Raw genomic sequence first — 14,333 nt, forward strand, 5'->3', positions numbered from 1 at the left:
TGGTTGAAGTGTCCGTGTGAAAGAGCCCTGATTGGTTAAAGTGTCCACGGGGAAAGAGCCCTGATTGGTTAAAGTGTCCACGGGGAAAGAGCCCTGATTGGTTAAAGTGTCCACGGGGAAAGAGCCCTGATTGGTTAAAGTGTCCACGGGGAAAGAGCCCTGATTGGTTAAAGTGTCCACGTGAAAGAGCCCTGATTGGTTAAAGTGTCCACGTGAAAGAGCCCTGATTGGTTAAAGTGTCCACGGGAAAGAGCCCTCATTGGTTAAAGTGTCCACGGGGAAAGAGCCCTGATTGGTTAAAGTGTCCACGGGGAAAGAGCCCTGATTAGTTAATGTGTCCATGGGAAAGAGCCCTGATTGGTTAAAGTGTCCACGGGGAAAGAGCCCTGATTGGTTAAAGTGTCCACGGGAAAGAGCCCTGATTGGTTAAAGTGTCCACGGGAAAGAGCCCTGATTGGTTAAAGTGTTTTCCAAAAAATGAGAAGATGAACTAGTACTATACACCCTAGCCCCCCCCCCCCCATATCTCCACTGTACTTACCTCCGTGGGTGATGAACTGACGGTGCCCCTGCAGCCGGTGCAGCATTCTCCCTCTCCTTCCTTATATCCCTCCTCTTTCTTCAGGGTTTCCAGGACGGATCAGAGCGATTCTGATTGATGACCATCGCTCTGATCTATAAGACTACCCTGTCCACAGGGTGACAATGCCGCTCTACAATTTCCTTGTAGAATGAACTGTGTTTCCTCCTGCTTTCCTCCCTTCATGTTGCTGATCCAGATACAACATGTAGGATGTCACTTGCAGGTCCCAATGACAGTTTCCCCCGGCAAGTATGGCCGAGAAAGAATCTAACGCAGTGCGACCTGCACTGCATTCGGTTCAGTGGAGCGCAGGAGAGACATTCAGGGTTTAAAAGACTCATTAACCAGTTCCTGTCTGGCCCATGTACATAAACAGCCGGACGGGAGCAGTGCCGAAGCGGGTTGCCATTTATAAACAGCACCCTCATTCCCTGCCTGTTCGCGCTCCCTGGGAGCACGCGGCACCGCAATCCGGTGCCTGCTGTGTTTGGAGGAAACAGCGGAACACCGATCGCTGTACGGGACCTCTGTGTGAGGTCCCAATTCATGTGATCACTGATTTCCTTCCTTTAGATTGTAAGCTCCACGAGCCGGGCCCTCATATTCCTTCTGTACTGAAATTTATTGTAATTGTACCGCCCTCCTTATATTGTAAAGCGCTGAGCAAACTGTTGGCGCCATAAATCTTGTATAATAATAATTATAATTGGCCATTGTCACTTCCTGACATCATTGCTTACTATTTGTGAAATCTGTGAATGATCACAGAGATCACATGGTACAGGGCTATTCAGAACAGCCTTGTACCATGTGACAAGCTGTGACCAATCACAGCTCTCACAGTATTTCTCAATGGCTGCAAGAATGCAGCCAAAGAGAAGGAGAAATGATTGCTTTTACAGCCGTTATGTAAAAGCAATCAGTGTAAAAAAAAATAAAAAATCTTCATCACCCCCCACAAGTAGTACAGTGTCACTATGGTGACACTGTACTGCTAGGATGACAGTATGTTTAAAAAAAACAATAAATAATAAAATAATGTAAAACATCTTTTTGAAAAATTATAATTTTTGGTTATAAACTAATTTGGGTTATTTTTTTTTTCTACTAAAATTTGGCCAAAATGTGTTTTTTGGCCAAATTTTATGAAGAAAGATTATTTATTTGCAAAATTTTATAAGAAAAAACACTTTTTTTCAAAATGTTTGGACTTTTTAATTTATATAGCAAAAAAAAATAAAAATCCCAGTGGTGAATAAATACCACCAAAATAAAGTTTTATCTGTCTCAAAAAAATGCTAAAAAATTCATATGGGTACAGTGTTGCATGACCGCGCAATTGTCATTCAGTTCAAGTGTGACAGCGCTGAAAGCTGAAAATTGTCCTGGACTGGAAGGGGGGGAAAGTGTCCGGACTGGAAGTGGTTACAGAGAATCTGTCTCCAAGAAATCCTCACACATGAAAAAAAAAAAAGTTAAGTAAAAAAAAAAAATGTTTTGAAATTGTATAACATTAAAGTCACACCCAAGCATTTAAAATCCCTCTAGAAAATTACACACACACACTACATTTGTACGTATGTATGTATAACACATGTGTTGGAGGCGCCTACGCATGCACATGTTGATTGCAATACACGTTACATATCACCACACATGCTGGAGAGAGCGCAGTATTTCTAGCACCAGACCCCTCTGTTACGCCAAACTGATGACTTACAGGGAGCTTTTAAAGCATCGCCCATGGCAAAAAAAATATAGGGTACTGAAGTTTGTCGCCATTTCACAGGCGCACACAAATTTAACCGCCTCCCGCCCGCAATATAAGGTAATGACGGACACAGCGGATCACCGATCAACGGACAGAGCTGAAGATGTCGGCTCGGTCATGTGATCAGCTGTGTCCAATCACAGCTGATCACATGTAAACAGGGAAATGCCAGTTATCGGCATTTCTCTCCTCATGAGATGTCACGCTGACAGAGGAGAGGAGAGCTGGTAATCGGCATTACTCAGAGGGGACATGTACACTGAACATCAGGGCACTGATGATCTGTGTGCCCTGATGATCTGTGTAGCCCCAGAAGTGCCACCTGTCAGTGTCCATCAGTGCCAGCTGTCAGTGCTCATCAATGCCACCTGCCAGTACCCATCAGTGCTACATCAGTGCCACATATCAGTGCCTACCAGTGCACATGAATGCCACATATCAGTGCCCATCTAAGCTGCCTTTCAGTGTTACCTGTCAGTGCCACCTATCAATGCCAGTCAGTGCTACCTATCAGTGCTGCCAGTCAGTGCCCTATATGAGTGCTGTCTTTCAGTGCCCATCAGTGATGCTTGTCAGTGCCACCTACCAGTGCCTCCTCATCAGTGCCACCTATCAGTGTCCATCAGTGGTTTTTGGTTTGTTTAGCAAAAAATAAAAAAAACCCAGAGGTGCTTAAATACCACCAAAAGAAAGCTCTGTCTCAAAAAATGATAAAAATTTCATATGAGTACAGTGTTGCATGACCGCGCAATTGTCATTCAAAGTGTGACAGCGCTGAGAGCTGAAAAATGGCCTGGGCAGGAAGGGGGTATAAGTGCCCTGTAGGCAGGAAGGGGGTAGAAGTGCCCTGTAGGCAGGAAGGGGGTAGAAGTGCCCTGTAGGCAGGAAGGGGGTAGAAGTGCCCTGTAGGCAGGAAGGGGGTAGAAGTGCCCTGTAGGCGAGGGGTTAAAATTTAACATGTTTGGTATCTATTTACTTGGTATATCTTCCTCCTTTTATATTTTACCAAATTGGGTAATTTATTGCATATTTGTGTCCTAAAACTTAACTGTAGAGTATTTTTTACTGACATTTTGGATTTCCCGGACCTTTGTGGTCATATTGCGTGACATAAAAAATTGCAACTACCGCAATATTATTCTCCAGGGTGTCTGCTTTCAGAAAATATATACTTTTTTCAGGGGGGGGGGGGGGGGGGTTATACAGTCTTCGGGCCTAAAATGATTTTTTAATTGTGTGCAAAAAAAATGGCTGTGGCTGAGAAAAAGCTGACGCCAGTCCCTGCAGCAGCCTATGCTCACGTATCCTTTACTCCTCTTCTGCCTGAAGGAGGTACCCTACACTTCCACTATGGAGGAGCTTGTAACTCACTCTCCTTCCCGGATCATGCAGCTGTCCTGTCTCATGGGAACAAGGGGAGAGCCCTCAGCCCTGTGTAAGCTCCCAAGTCGAGGCTTGGCTTCTACTCTTCACTTCTGGTGGTGGAAAGGCAGCGGAGCAAAGTGAAGATGAGTATAAGCTGCTGTGGGCGTCAACTTGCCCTTGGTGGGCAACTGTGGCCCTCCAGCTGTTGTTGAACTACAAGTCCCATCATGCCTCTGCCTTTGGGAGTCATGCTTGTAACGGTCAGTTTTGCAATGCCCCATGGGACTTGTAGTCCTACAACAGCTGCAGGGCCACAGTTGCCCACCCCTGATCTAGCCTATTGCAAGTCTGACTGCAGTGCCAACGACTTCTACTGCTGGAGTTAAAATGAAATCTGCATTATCAATGGTCCTTGTGACACAATATTATCTCAGCTGTGATTCCGTGTCTTTATTGTCCTTCCTATATACAGACTGTTACATTGTTACTGTGACGGAGGTCCCATACCGTGACTGTTACATTGTGTTGGCTAGGTACCTTCGGGTTTATATCACAGTATTATTGTTTTTTTTCCCCCCCCAGATGTCCATGTGCGATTTAAACCTATTGGGGTCACTAGTCTTCTTCCCTTGCTGGTCCTACATTCCCATCCAACATGGAGGCAGCTATGTGGAGGTCCTGTCTTCTCCTATCTCAGTCACCACCCCAGTGGTGAGACCAGAAGTGCTGGACCCGGCCAACACCACAGCTCTTAACCCTGGCAAAGCCTCTCAGCTTTTGTGTAGCAGGTAAAAGGATGTTTTCTTTCTTTTTTTATTCTGTCCGTTTCCTCTTCGTTCAACTCGCCCAGCCTATGTCTCTTTTTCAAATTTTTTTTTTCGGCTTCCCCAGCCTTCTTTTCTTTTTCTGGTTATCCAGCTCTGTTCTCTAAATCTGCCCTCTCCAGCCTCGGCCTGCAGTCCTGCCCTCTGCAGCCATGATTTTTAATTCTAGCTTCCACATCTTTAATCTTTGGTTCTGATTCCAGTCTCCCCATGCTCCTTCCTGGATTCTGGCTTCCCCATTCTCCTTCCTTGATTCTGGCCTCCCCATTCTCCTTCCTTGATTCTGGCCTCTCCATTCTCCTTCCTTTATTCTGGCCTCCCCATTCTCCTTCCTTGATTCTGGCCTCTCCATTCTCCTTCCATGATTCTGGCCTCTCCATTCTCCTTCCTTGATTCTGGCTTCCCCATGCTCCTTCCTTGATTCTGGCTTCCCCATTCTCCTTCCTTGATTCTGGCCTCCCCATTCTCCTTCCTTGATTCTGGCTTCCCCATTCTCCTTCCTTGATTCTGGCTTCCCCATTCTCCTTCCTTGATTCTGGCTTCCCCATTCTCCTTCCTTGATTCTGGCTTCCCCATTCTCCTTCCTTGATTCTGGCTTCCCCATTCTCCTTCCTTGATTCTGGCTTCCCCATGCTTCTTCCTTGATTCTGGCTTCCCCATTCTCCTTCCTTGATTCTGGCCTCCCCATTCTCCTTCCTTGATTCTGGCCTCCCCATGCTCCTTCCTTGATTCTGTCCTCTCCATTCTCCTTCCTTGATTCTGGCCTCCCCATTCTCCTTCCTTGATTCTGGCCTCCCCATTCTCCTTCCTTGATTCTGGCCTCCCCATGCTCCTTCCTTGATTCTGTCCTCTCCATTCTCCTTCCTTGATTCTGGCCTCCCCATTCTCCTTCCTTGATTCTGGCCTCCCCATTCTCCTTCCTTGATTCTGGCCTGCCCATGCTCCTTCCCGGATCTGATCCTCTTCCTTTCTTCTCTTCTGATTTTTACACCCTCACTGATTTTCCGCATTTTATTACATTCAGTCTCATCTAAAACTCTCGCTTTTCCAGCTTCTCTTCTCTGCAGTGTAGTCATTAAACTATCTCTCCACCAACTTGAGGATCTGATAAACAGTAGAATGTAATTCCTATCCAGAGTATCAGTTTATGGATGTCATTGTTCTTATAAGCATGCCCAAAGTATATGCAGATAGGTTTGTTATATTATTGCTGTTGTGTCATTTACCCCATATTTACATTGCATGACGGGATCTAATTCTTATTCATATCAGCAGTGATTCCATGTACGATTCCATGTATGATTCCATGTATGATTCCATGTATGATTCCATGTATGAACTGTCTGTGCCTCTTCTTCTCCCAGGTCCCATCCTCGAGGGTTTCGAGTTTCAGTGACTGGTCAGCTGGTGTCCATCACATCACTCATCAATATCCGGGACAAACCTTTCTTCTTTTTCTTTCTTCAGGATAGAGATAAAGCAAAGTTTGTTCCAGTCATAGTGAAGGTGTGTGTATTCTTCGCTGTGTATTCTTCGCTGTGTATTCTTCGTTGTGTATTCTTCGCTGTGTATTCTTCGTTGTGTAATGGATGGGAAACATGCATGAAATCAGCCTCTTGTTGCTGTGCCTCCCTGCAGGAGAAGGACAGACTCGTAAGCTGGCCATAGACAGATCAAATTATTATTATTATTATACAGGATTTATATATTATTATTATACAGGATTTATATATTATTATTATTATACAGGATTTATATATTATTATTATTATACAGGATTTATATATTATTATACAGGATTTATATATTATTATTATACAGGATTTATATATTATTATTATTATACAGGATTTATATATTAATATTATTATACAGGATTTATATATTATTATTATTATACAGGATTTATATATTATTATTATACAGGATTTATATATTAATATTATTATACAGGATTTATATATTAATATTATTATACAGGATTTATTTATTATTATTATTATACAGGATTTATATATTATTATTATTATACAGGATTTATATATTATTATTATTATACAGGATTTATATATTAATATTATTATACAGGATTTATATATTATTATTATTATACAGGATTTATATATTAATATTATTATACAGGATTTATATATTATTATTATTATACAGGATTTATATATTATTATTATACAGGATTTATATATTATTATTATTATTATACAGGATTTATATAGCTCCAACAGTTTGCTCAGCGCTTTATAATGGGAGACAATACAGCAACAATACAGTGCAATACAAGAGGGTTAGGAGGGCCCTGATCCTGGGAGCTTACAATCTAGGAGATATGATCCATCTTTTGATCAGGTTGGTTGTACTGAAGTTGATCTGTCGATCAACTTCAGTACAGCCAAACTGTGTGTTATCGGTGGGGTTTTTAACCAATTCCATACCGGACAATTTTACACCTTCCTGCCCAGGCCAGTTTTCAGCGTTCTCACACTTTGAATGACAATTGCGCGGTCATACAACATTGTACCCAAACTAAAATTTTAACATTTTCTTCACACAACTAGAGCTTTCTTTTGGTGGTATTTAATCACCGCTGGAGTTTTTATTTTTTGCTAAATTAACAACAAAATCCAAAAATTTTTAAAAAAAAAAGTTTTTCTTTGTTTCTGTTATAAAAGTTTGCAAATAAATAATTGTTCTTCATAAATTTAGGCCGAGATGTATTCTGCTACATGTCTTTGGTGAAAATAACCCAAATTAGGATGTATTATTTAGTTTGTAGGAAAGTTATAGAGTTCACAAACTATGGTATAGATCTGAATATTGATCAATCCTGAAGTACTGACGGCCAATCTAATTTCTTGAGGTCCAAGAATGTCAGAACAGTACAGATATCCCCCAAATGTCAGAACAGTACAGATATCCCCCAAATGACCCCTTTTTGCAAAGTAGACAGTCCGACGTACTTCATAAGAGGAATGGCGAGTTTTTCGAAGTTGTATTTTTTTGTCATAATTTTTCGGAAAATTAAAAACTTAAAAAAATTAGTTTCACTGTTTTTTTTTTACATATTGTCACCAGTGCAGTACAGCATCATCATATAACTGGCATGGCGGTGATCAGGGACACTGACTGGTGACAGTATGAAAAAAAAAAATATATATATATTTTTTTTTTATTTTATTATTTTTTATTTTTTTATTACATTTTTTTTAAGATTTTTTTTTTCATATTTCACTATGACCAAAGTAGTACAATGTTACCATAGTATCATTGTACTACTTAGGGGAAGTGATCAGTATTTTTTTTTTTTTTTTTTTTACACAATTTGCTTATAGCAAAGAATTACTTTGCTATAAGCAAGCATTTACCTGAATGACATCGATTCATTCAGGGTTTTTTTTTGTTTTTTTTTTGTTTTTTTTTTTGTGCTTAGCTGTGATTTGGCCACAGCTAATCACATGACATGTGCTTGTGATTAGCTGTGACCATTCACAGCTAGGCACTAGTATACAATGGATGGCATGAATGAAGCCATCCATTGTATACAACTGTCATGTGTCCTGCTGTGATTGGTCACAGCAGGTCACATGGTACCGGCAACGGGGCCGATACTCAGATCTGTCATCGGCCGTGTCCGAGGTACACGGCCGGTGACAGATCGCGCCGCTGCGCCGTTCTGCAGGAGCGCAATCTGCGCATATGCGGGAGGATGCCGTATGGCGTCCACCCGGAACGCTGATGACATTTGCCGCCCGCCATTCGGCCATAGGGCGGGCGGCAAATGGTTAATCACAGTCGGCAGCTATAGCCTCCAGCTGTGATCATTGTATTCTGGCGGCTGAGAAAGTTTCTTTCTGTCAGAGTACAAAAGTGTAGTGAGAAGGATTCCCTCATCAACACTGAATGTGTTGATGAGGGAATCAAGATATTTTCTTTTCTTTAAACCCGTGATCGGAGGAAAGAAAACTGCATAATGTATGGCCTACATTAGCTATCTTCTATCTGTTTCATCCTGCAGGAGGAGGACAGACTCATTATTGTTTTTATACAGGACTTATATAGTGCCAACAGTTTGCTCAGCGCTTTACATTATAACGGGAGACAATACAGCAACAATACAGTTCAATACAAGAGGGTTAGGAGGACCCTGATCCTGGGAGCTTACAATCTAGGAGGACTCATAGCTCCTTCTGTCTGTATCACCCTGCAGGAGGAGGACAGACACATAGCTCCTTTCCCTTCTGTCTGTATGTGTCACCCCACAGTTGGGAGGACAAACTCATAGCCCCCTTCTGTCTGTATCACCCTGCAGGAGGAGGACAGACTCCTAGCCCCCTTCTGTCTGTATCACCCTGCAGGAGGAGGACAGACTTATAGCCCCCTTCTGTCTGTATCACTTTGCAGGAGGAGGACAGACTCATAGCCCCCTTCTGTCTGTATCACTTTGCAGGAGGAGGACAGACTCATAGCCCCATTCTGTCTGTATCACCCTGCAGGAGGAGGACAGACTCGTAGCCCCCTTCTGTCTGTATCACCCTGCAGGAGAAGGACAGATTCACAGCCCCCTTCTGTCTGTATCACCCTGCAGGAGGAGGACAGATTCACAGCCCCCTGCTGTCTGTATCACCCTGCAGGAGGTGGACAGACTCCTAGACCCCTTCTGTCTGTATCACCCTGCAGGAGGAGGACAGACTCCTAGACCCCTTCTGTCTGTATCACCCTGCAGGAGGAGGACAGACTCATAGCCCCCTTCTGTCTGTATCACCCTGCAGGAGGAGGACAGACTCCTAGACCCCTTCTGTCTGTATCACCCTGCAGGAGGAGGACAGACTCATAGCCCCCTTCTGTCTGTATCACCCTGCAGGAGGAGGACAGACTCGTAGCCCCCTTCTGTCTGTATCACCCTGCAGGAGAAGGACAGATTCACAGCCCCCTTCTGTCTGTATCACCCTGCAGGAGGAGGACAGACTCCTAGACCGCTTCTGTCTGTATCACCCTGCAGGAGGAGGACAGACTCATAGCCCCCTTCTGTCTGTATCACCCTGCAGGAGGAGGACAGACTCATAGCTCCCTTCTGTCTGTATCACCCTGCAGGAGGAGGACAGACTCATAACTCCCTTCTGTTCCTGTCTTTGCAGGTGCCACAAAAGCTCTGTTGGTATCATGCTCTGCACATCGGCAACACATACGAAGTGACATCTCTCTCAGTATCCTCTCTCCGTGGGTCTGTGCAGCAAATTTTTGCCATTACCTCCTCTTCTCGTCTCATCCCTCGTCCTACACTTCCCCCGCCATGTTCCTCCATCCATACTAAAGAAAATTCAGAAGAGCTTACAGATACCTCCAGTGGCAGGGAAGAGCAGTGCTTTAACCCAGAGGAACAGGTGAGGGAAAAGCAACAAAAGATGTCAAAGACCCTAACCTATGAGGTGAGTAAATTCAAGTCCTAACCTCTTATACTGTGTCTGTCTTCTCTGTTAAAGTGTTTTTTTCATGTTTTCATGGTGCCAATAGAAAAATGAGTCTGATTCACTAGTGCTTATGGTGACTCAGCCTATCCAATCACTAGAGACCAGTGACATCACCGACACTTCATATTCATGAGAACACAGCCCATCCAATCACTAGAGACCAGTGACATCACCGACACTTCATATTCATGAGAACACAGCCCATCCAATCACTAGAGACCAGTGACATCACCGACACTTCATATTCATGAGAACACAGCCCATCCAATCACTAGAGACCAGTGACATCACCGACACTTCATATTCATGAGAACACAGCCCGTCCAATCACTAGAGACCAGTGACATCACCGACACTTCATATTCATGAGAACACAGCCCGTCCAATCACTAGAGACCAGTGATATCACCAAAACTTCATATTCCTGTGAACACAGCCCGTACAATCACTAGAGACCAGTGACATCACCGACACTTCATATTCATGAGAACACAGCCCGTCCAATCACTAGAGACCAGTGACATCACCGACACTTCATATTCATGAGAACACAGCCCATCCAATCACTAGAGACCAGTGACATTATCAACATTTCATATTCATGAGAACACAGCTTGTCCAATCACTAGAGACCAGTGACATCACAGACACTTCATATTCATGAGAACACAGCCCATCCAATCACTAGAGACCAGTGACATCGCTGACACTTCATATTCCTGAGAACACAGCCCGTCCAATCACTAGAGACCAGTGACATCACCAACACTTCATATTCCTGAGAACACAGCCCGTCCAATCACTAGAGACCAGTGACATCACCAACACTTCATAATCATGAGAACACAGATCAACCAATCACTAGAGACCAGTGACATCACAGACACTTCATATTCATGAGAACACAGCCTGTCCAATCACTAGAGACCAGTGATATCACCAAAACTTCATATTCCTGTGAACACAGCCCGTCCAATCACTAGAGACCAGTGACATCACCGACACTTCATATTCATGAGAACACAGCCCGTCCAATCACTAGAGACCAGTGACATCACTGAGACTTAACATTTACGAGAACACATCCTGCTGACAGTAGAGATCAGTGATTTATACATCACATTATAATGATTTGTTCTTTATCTGTAGGGTGTTGTGACACGTGTCCGGGATGCCAGTGCCGGTCTATATGAGCTGGATGGGGCAGTGGTACTCTGCACTGCTTACACACAGCTTCATAATGGGGGAAGAGGACTTAGAGAGGGGGCGAGAGTTGAGGTAAGTAGATGTGGAAGGAGAGGCTAGTTACTCTGCTGACGGGTGAGACTGGGCTTAATAAAACTCCATATGTCCTGTATGAAATAAAAGGAAAAAAAAACTCCACCAGCATGTTCAAAATATTGTAGCTGATGGCTATCCTGAAGATTTTCCTGTTGTGAATGGAAGTATGACTGCCTGCAGCTTCCTAATTATATTCATTTCTCTTTCGCTGTGATGGTATCATTACTCATCTGTTCAGGGCAGGCCTAGACCTCTGCAATGTACAGAGTACTGAGTCCTTCTTCTCTGTCCTTTTCTAGGAGGAGCCTATAGCCCAGGAACCTCAGTCTATTCAGTGTGTAAATACCCATATAGAAGAAAAATATATTTAAAATATATTTTAAAAATATTCTTCCCAAATGTATTGCCATATATTTGAAATGCTACAATGTTGGCCATATTTAAAAATATATATTTTTTAAAAAATATTTTTTTGAAATATATTCTTCAGATTGTTTTTTTAACATATAAAAAAGTAATTTTAACATATATTTTTACATATATTTGTAAATACATTCCAAAAATGTAGATTTGTATTTTTAAAGGCATACAGTATATTTGAAATTTTATTTTTAAAAACATTTTTCATATGTTTTGGAATGAAAACGCATTTCAACATGCTGTGTGTGTGTATGTATATGTATGTGTGTGTGTATATATATATATATATATATATATTTGCAAGAAAAAGTATGTGAACCCCTTGGGATTATGTGGAGTTTTGCATGAATTGGGCATAAAATGTGCTGTGAATGTCATCTAAGTCACAACAATAGAAGAACACAGTCTGCTGAACATAATACTACACAAACATTAGATGTTGCCATGGTTTAATTGCACATAACATGTAAACATTCACAGTGCAGGGAGGAAAAAGTATGTGAACCTTTGGACTTAATAACTGGTTGACCCTCCTTTGGCAGCAATAACCTCAACCAAATGTTTCCTGTAGTTGCAGATCAGACCTGCACAACGATCTGGAGTCATTTTGGACCACTCCTCTTCACAAAACTGTTTCAGTGTAGCAATATTCTTGGGATGTCTGGTGTGAATCGCTCTCTTAAGGTCATGCCACAGCATTTCAATCTGGTTGAGGTCAGGACTCTGACTGGACCACTCCAGAAGGCGTATTCTCTGCTGTTGCAGCCATTGTTTTGTTGAATTACTTGTATGCTTTGGGTCATTGTCCTGTTGCATCACCCATCCTCTGTGGAGCTTCAGTTGGCGGACAGATGGTCGTACATTTTCCTGCAAAATGTCTTGATAAACTCTGGAATTCATTTTCCCATCAATGACAACAATCCGTCCAGGCCCTGAGGCAGCAAAGCAGCCCCAAACCATGATGCTCCCTCCGCCATGTTTTACAGTGGGGATGAGGTTTTGATGTTGGTGTGCTGTGCCTTTTTTTCTCCACACATAGTGTTGTGTGTTCTTCCCAAACAACTCAATCTTGGTTTCATCTGTCCACAGTATATTTTGCCAGTAGTGCTGTGGAACATCCAGGTGCTCTTTTGCAAACTTCAAACATGCTGCAATATTCTTTTTGGACAGCAATGGCTTCCCCCGTGGTGTCCTCCCATGTACTCCATTCTTGTTTAATGTTTTCCTTATTGTAGATGTGTCAACAAAAATGTTAGCATGTGCCAGAGATTTCTGTAGGTCTTTAGCTGACACTGGGATTCTTCTTTACCTCATGCAGCATTCTGCGCTGTGCTCTTGCAGTCATTTTTACAGGATGACCACGCCTAGGGAGAGTAGCAACAGTGCTAAACTTTCTCCATTTGTAGACAGTCTGTCTTACCGTGGACACATGAACATCAAGGCTTTTGGAGATACTTTTGTAACCCTTTCCATCTTCATGCAAGTCAACAATTCTTGATCGTAGGTCTTTCGAGAGCTCTTTTCTGCGAGGCATGGTTCACATCAGACAGGGCTTCTTGAAACCAGTAAACCCAAAACAGGTGTGTGTTTTTTAAGGGCAGGACAGCTGTCAGCAACACATCCAATATCATCACACTGATTGGAGTCAAGGTTGGCTCACTCCTGGCTCCAATTAGCTCTGGGAGAAGTCATTAAGCTAGGGCCTCACATACTTTTTCCTCCCTGCACTGTGAATGTTTACGTTATGTGCAATTAAACCATGGCAACATCTAATGTTTGTGTAGTATTATGTTCAGCAGACTGTGTTCTTCTATTGCTGTGACTTAGATGACGTTCAGAGCACATTTTATGCCCAATTCATGCAAAACTCCACGTAATCCCAAGGGGTTCACATACTTTTTCTTGCAACTGTATATATATATATATACACACACACACACTGCATGTTGAAATGCGTTTTTATTCCAAAATATTTTTAATATTTCAAATATACTGTATGTCTTTAAAAATACAAATCTACATATTTGGAATGCATTTACAAATATATGTAAAAAAATATATGTTAAAATTACTTTTTTAGATGTTAAAAAAAAATCTGAAGAATATATTTAAATATATATTTTTAAATATGGCCAACATTGTAAGCTCAAAAGAGCAGGGCCCTCGATCCCCTCATGTTTTGCATTGTATTGGTATTGTTCTGTCACATGTTCTGTCCCCCATTGTAATGTACAGCGCTGACCGAACTATTGGCGCTTTATAAATACTGTATAATAATAATAATAATATATTTGTGAAGAATATTTTTAAAATATAATTTTCTTCCATATGGGTAAAGCTGGATCCTAGACAGATATTTATTATACATTTATTAACCTGCAAAATGCCCACATTTGAAATGTATTCTACTGGAAAAAGAAATGCATTCTAAGTTTTGTGGATGCAGCTCCTAAGTGTGTATTCTCCTTGACCCTTCTGTTCTCTCCCAAACCACACACAGAACCTCTTTCCACTCTGTTATGTGAGTGCCTCATGCCTCTGTATCAGATGTGCTGCCTTGAGCCTCTCTGATAGGCACAGTGCTTCATACCCCTTTATTACACAGA

At 42.2% G+C, this 14,333-nt stretch overlaps 1 protein-coding gene across 1 annotated transcript in view; it reads left to right on the forward strand.

Moving 5' to 3' along the window:
- CTC1 (CST telomere replication complex component 1) overlaps nucleotides 1-14,333 on the forward strand; it is an 87,529-nt gene that overhangs the window by 14,158 nt on the left and 59,038 nt on the right. Inside the window, exons 4-7 of the mRNA XM_089660900.1 lie at nucleotides 4,302-4,507; nucleotides 5,908-6,049; nucleotides 9,694-9,984; nucleotides 11,176-11,304. Of these exons, the coding sequence (XP_089517026.1) occupies nucleotides 4,302-4,507; nucleotides 5,908-6,049; nucleotides 9,694-9,984; nucleotides 11,176-11,304 (768 nt within the window). The remainder of the gene's footprint in view (nucleotides 1-4,301; nucleotides 4,508-5,907; nucleotides 6,050-9,693; nucleotides 9,985-11,175; nucleotides 11,305-14,333) is intronic.

The sequence above is a fragment of the Staurois parvus genome, unplaced genomic scaffold, assembly GCF_062004578.1.
Source record: "Staurois parvus isolate SC_StPar_1 unplaced genomic scaffold, SC_StPar_1.0 ptg001287l, whole genome shotgun sequence".
NCBI classification, from domain to species: Eukaryota; Metazoa; Chordata; class Amphibia; order Anura; family Ranidae; genus Staurois; species Staurois parvus.